Source organism: Anneissia japonica, unplaced genomic scaffold, assembly GCF_011630105.1.
Source record: "Anneissia japonica isolate Jap-2015-1 unplaced genomic scaffold, ASM1163010v1 scaffold472_len315957_cov169, whole genome shotgun sequence".
Classification (NCBI taxonomy): domain Eukaryota; kingdom Metazoa; phylum Echinodermata; class Crinoidea; order Comatulida; family Comatulidae; genus Anneissia; species Anneissia japonica.
The window spans coordinates 126,621-132,006 of NW_022744734.1; the positions used below are offsets into that span (position 1 = coordinate 126,621).

The 5,386-nt window shown below is 37.6% G+C and overlaps 1 protein-coding gene across 1 annotated transcript in view; it reads left to right on the plus strand.

Moving 5' to 3' along the window:
- The first annotated feature begins 2,170 nt into the window (after positions 1-2,170).
- Positions 2,171-5,386, plus strand: part of LOC117119704 — a 5,339-nt gene continuing 2,123 nt past the window's right edge. The window contains exons 1-3 of the mRNA XM_033264538.1: positions 2,171-2,182; positions 3,395-3,937; positions 4,142-4,215. Of these exons, the coding sequence (XP_033120429.1) occupies positions 2,171-2,182; positions 3,395-3,937; positions 4,142-4,215 (629 nt within the window). The remainder of the gene's footprint in view (positions 2,183-3,394; positions 3,938-4,141; positions 4,216-5,386) is intronic.

The following is a 5,386-nucleotide window of genomic DNA, read 5'->3' on the forward strand; positions in this document are numbered from 1 at the left end:
AACTTGTTTGCATGAGCGAACAACATGCGTCAGATTCGCTATGGCACGAACCATTCCTTTCCAACTCGAAAATCGTTCGAACCTTCCAGATTTTAGTGTTTGTGATATGGCCAACTTATTACATGTTACTTCTCTGCGAACTTCAGGATCATTTTCTAACTCGATGGATTCATCTTGCACACTATCACTTGCACCACTGGTGACTTGGCGAAGGAACGCAGGCCCCATCAGCCAACGAGAACGATGTAAATCCGAAGCTCTTACCGATCTTGTTGCTTCATCGGCAGGATTTAAATCAGTCCGAACGTAATTCCATTGTTTGGCTGTAGTGAATTGCAAAATTCTGGCCAATCGGTTGGCAACATACGTATAGACCCTTCGTCCTTTATTGCGTATATAGCCCAGGACTACCTTACTGTTGGTGTAGTAGTAAGTTTCATGTACTGCAAGACTGAGTTCATCCAGGACCGCTGCAGCTAGATCGACTGCAAGAACAGCACCGCATAATTCAAGACGAGGAACGGATGTAGCTGATTTTGGTGCTAATTTTGCTTTTCCCGCCACGAAGCTCAGATAAATTTTACCTTCTTCATAGCTTGTTCTTAAGTAGCACACTGCTCCTACAGCTTTATTTGATGCGTCTGATAAGACATGCAACTCTCGTCTTGTTGCCTCGATGACTGGCATTAACGTATATGGCCTGGCTACACTTAGATTGGAAAGTGAACTTAGCGACTCTCTCCATTTGTTCCATCTAGATAAGATATCCTGAGGTAGAGGATCGTCCCAATCAATATCGTCACCTTGTGTCATCTTTCTCAACAATGCATTGCCTTCTATTGTCACTGGTGCGGCAAATTGCAGCGGGTCAAACACACTGTTTATTTCTGATAGCACTCTTCTCTTGGTGTTAGGCCGGTCCATAGTGTCTGATACCTTAAAGGTGGACGAGTCTGTGGATACATTCCAATACACACCTAATGACCGCTGAAGTGCTGCATCGTTATCTGGGTCCCATTCTCTAAGATCTGGGACTATACCGTCTTGATCAAAGGCCTCAAGGACTTCTTTGCTACTAGAGACAATCTTGTGAAGCCTGATGTTGGCAGTTGCGAGCATGGCCTTTGTTCGGCGTAACAAATCTATCGCTTGATCCAACCGACTTGAGACCAACGTCGACATAAATGTTTGCATCAACAAAACCTCTAGCTTCTTCTCCAAATTGTGACCTGCCTTGCTCTGCTGTCTTACGCAACCCAAATGTGGCCACGGCTGGTAACGGTTTGTTTCCAAAAATGTGGACTTTCATTTGGTAGGTCACAACCTCTTCAGCAGGGTCGTTATTCCTGTACCATAAGAACCTTAGAAAGTCTCTGTGGTTCCCACTGACTTTAAACGAGTAAAACATCTGTTCGAAGTCTGCCATGATGGGAACGACATCTCACAAGAACCCTGTGTAAAGTGTTGACCAGGTCAGGTCCACTCAGGAGAACATCATTCAATGAGATACCTTTACTTTCCGTACTCGATTCGAAAACAACCTGTATTTTCTCAGGCTTTTTTGGGTGATAAATTCCGAAATGTGGAAGATACCAACACTCCAACTGCCTCTCTTCTTTACTATCGTTTACTGCTTCGGCATGTCCTCGCTCCATAATCATCCCCATAAACTCAAAATAATCCTGCTTCATCTTGGGCCGCTTTTTAAAGCTATGTATTAGTGACTGCAGTCATTTACGGGCTTCAGGTTTGTTATTCGATAGTACATATTGCAACCTTTTTTGAAAGGCAGTGGGGCCTCCCAATTCCCATTTTCATCTTTCTTCATTTTGCTGTTCATGATCTCAACGAATTTCCTATCTTCTGTGGACATAGCCCTCTTCTCATCATCAGGGGTTATTTTGAATAACTCCGAATCTTGAATCTCAACATGATTTCTACAAACTTCAAACAACCTGCTTGGTCTTCCATTGGGTAAGATCTCCGTTCTACAAGTAGATATACCGTTTTTCTTATGTACACCATTTACACAAACTTCGCCAATCACCACCCAACCAAGATCTAAACGCTGTGCCCATGGCATGAAGTTCCCTTACTTTATGGTCCATATAATACTAAACATACATAATATGATAACAAATGTGTATACTATAATACTTAACCTAATAATATGACAACAAACGTAAATAATATCATACTAAACGTACATAATATAATAATAACGTCAATAGTATATTACTATATGTAAATAATAAAATAAACGTATGTAATATAATAATAATAATAATAAACGTACGTAATATATACTGAACGTACATAACATAATAATAAACGTATACAATATAATAATAAACGTACATCATGTAATAAGAAATGTCTGTAATATAGTAATAAACATGTATAATATAATAATAAACGTACATAATATACTAATAGACGTAAATAATATAATGATATAATATATAACGTACATAATATAATACAATACATACATAATATAACATGAACGTACATAATATAATAACAAACGTAAATAGTATAATACTAAACATATATAATAAAGTAACAAACCTATACAATATAATAATAAACGTACGTAATATAATAATAACGTAGGCCTATATTACTAAATTTAAATAATATAATAAACTTACGTAATATAATAATAACGTACATAATATAATACCAACTGTAAATAATATAACAATAAACATATTTAATATCGGCCCTAATACTAAACGTACATAATATAATAATAAACGTGTATAATATAATAATAAACCCATATAATATAATAATCATATATAATATAATAATAAACATAAATAATATAATAATAAACGTACATAATATACTAATAGGCATAAATATAATAATAAACATATATAATATAATGATAAATTTAAATAATATAATAATAAACGTAAATAATATAATAACAAACGTAAGTAATATAATAGGAAACATAAATAGCTGGGGCTTGCCATAGAGTTGGACCGCCGCTAATAATAGAGATTGTGTTTGTGACGTAAGCGATGCTATGGTCAGTCATGCGTTAAGCTAATTAATATTCAATTTTATATATTCAGTAATATTTGGCATTCTTGTCTGATCATTACATCGATGTAATAATTATGATAATTAACTAACTTTAAAACGCCAATTATTTTGTGTCGTAAAAATTAAGAAAACGTGCACTATTAAAAAGTCATTATCCAACACCGATACATTACCTCTACCGCATGTACTATATAACCTCTTGGCACAATACAACGTCATCGCTTCTCGGCCTTTTGGCTAAGATCATGTGTAGCTAATGTAGCTGTTTTTCTGCGAATTGTCGTATAATCGAGTATTGTATAGGAAAATGCGGAGGGTTGCGTCCCTCAGTTAGAGATATAAGGACAAGGTTGGAGTGGAGACGGTATTTGCTGATCTTCGGCGTGCAGGTCCTAAGTTGGAGGAGGTTGTTGGCGTTCAATCGTTGTCTGATGGTTCGTTTGATGTTTCCTTTAAGACTCCGGTGATTTGTCGTCGTGCGGCAGGTGAATTGGGAAGATTGGTGTCTGGTCCAGAGGTTCAGATAAATGATAGTAGGGTGACGGTGACGGTTTTGTATGTTGAGCTGGAAGTGCCAAATGAGGTGGTTGAGTGTGTTCTGTCGAAGTTTGGCAAGGTGCTAAATTCTAGAATGCTATCGCATCGTCAGTATCCTAGTATTTTGAATGGGAATAGGCAGTTTGTGTTGCAATTGAAGTCAGACATCCCGTCTCAGCTTCGTATTGGGTCCCGCAATTGTTGGGTGTCGTATTGGGGTCAGCCTCGTACGTGTTTGCGATGTGGTGATGAAGGCCATCTGATTCGGGAGTGTGTTAGAAGGAAGTGCAGCAAATGTTTGGAGCTGGGTCATGTTGTAGCTGACTGCAAGAATGACATCGTTTGCACAATATGTAATGGCTGTCTCTTATACACATCTACTTACCTTTCATGGCCACAAACATTCATACAATATAATTTTGGAATAATAGGCCTACATAGACTACAATATTTATTTAGATTCACTTCTATAAACTCTTGGGCGAACGACTTTAATACACTAATTCTGGATTATTTGGATATACTCTATACAATATTGATTTAGGTTCGCCTGTTCTTATCGAAATCTGCAACAATAGATCAGCAACCTGGGATCTGCATCTTGAGATGGAAGAAACTGTACACAATGTTAATTCAATTGAAAAAATCTTTATTTGTATTAAAAATATAATAAAATCTAAAAGAAATTGAACGCCATATAGGCCCGTAACCAGGTTCATGGGGAAGGAGGGGGAGTGGCATGACACGCGGAATGGGGGGTTTCCTATAGGCCAATTTGAACTCAAAAGTATTTCTTGAATGAAAAAAGTTATGATAAAATACAACTACAGTAATAAACTGATTAAAAAGAAGTGTTTCTTTAATGAAAGTTATAATACGACTACGTTAAACTGGTGGTCAAAAGGGGGTCCTACCAAACACCCATCCCCTAGTTACGGACGGGCATGTTGTGTAAAATAAATTATTATAAACAATATCAATTTCATTTATTAAAAACGTAAAGGAATTGCCTATACAAAGGATGTTCCTTTATTTAAAGGATGTTCCTTCAATTATTAATATTACTGTATTCATTAAGCGAAAAGTAAAACTGTAGCCTAGGGCTATATTTAATTTTTTTTAAATAAATTTTTGGCATAAAATGTGATATTTATATATTATTAACATGTTGCATGAACTTAATTAATTAAGAAACATGACCGGGCGCTACCGGGAGCTACCGGGCGCTATTTAGTAGGACCCTAACTACTAGTACTACCTAGCCTAGGCTTAAGGCCTAGCCTAGCTAGGACTCCAAGCGGAACCCCATCCTGGCCTACTTAGGTTAGGCACAAACTACTTTAAAAGTTGGACCCGTTTTAGGGGTCATCATTCATAACCATTAAGAATAACGAGAATAATTAAACTAGGCCTAGGCTGTCTGGGCCTAGGCCCTAGGCTAGGACTAGGTAGGCTAGGCCCTCCCTCTAGCCTAGCTAAGTCTAGGCCCTACCTAGGATAGCCTAGAAAATATTTTGTCATTGAATATCATGCAAATACCTTTCTTGGTGGGGGTTGCATCGTTTTAGACTGTATAGGCCCTAGATTCTAATTAAACAAAAACCGGACCACAGCCACCACAACAAAATCCAATGATCGATAAATTCCAAAGTTGAGCCCTAGCCAGGCTTAGGCCAACAGGGAACGCAGCCACAATATCAGGATCACACAACCCGCCACTAAATCGTCGTGTGACTGGTCAACTGCGTGAGAATGACAGCGACGACGTGTGTGTACGTGTGGTGTGATG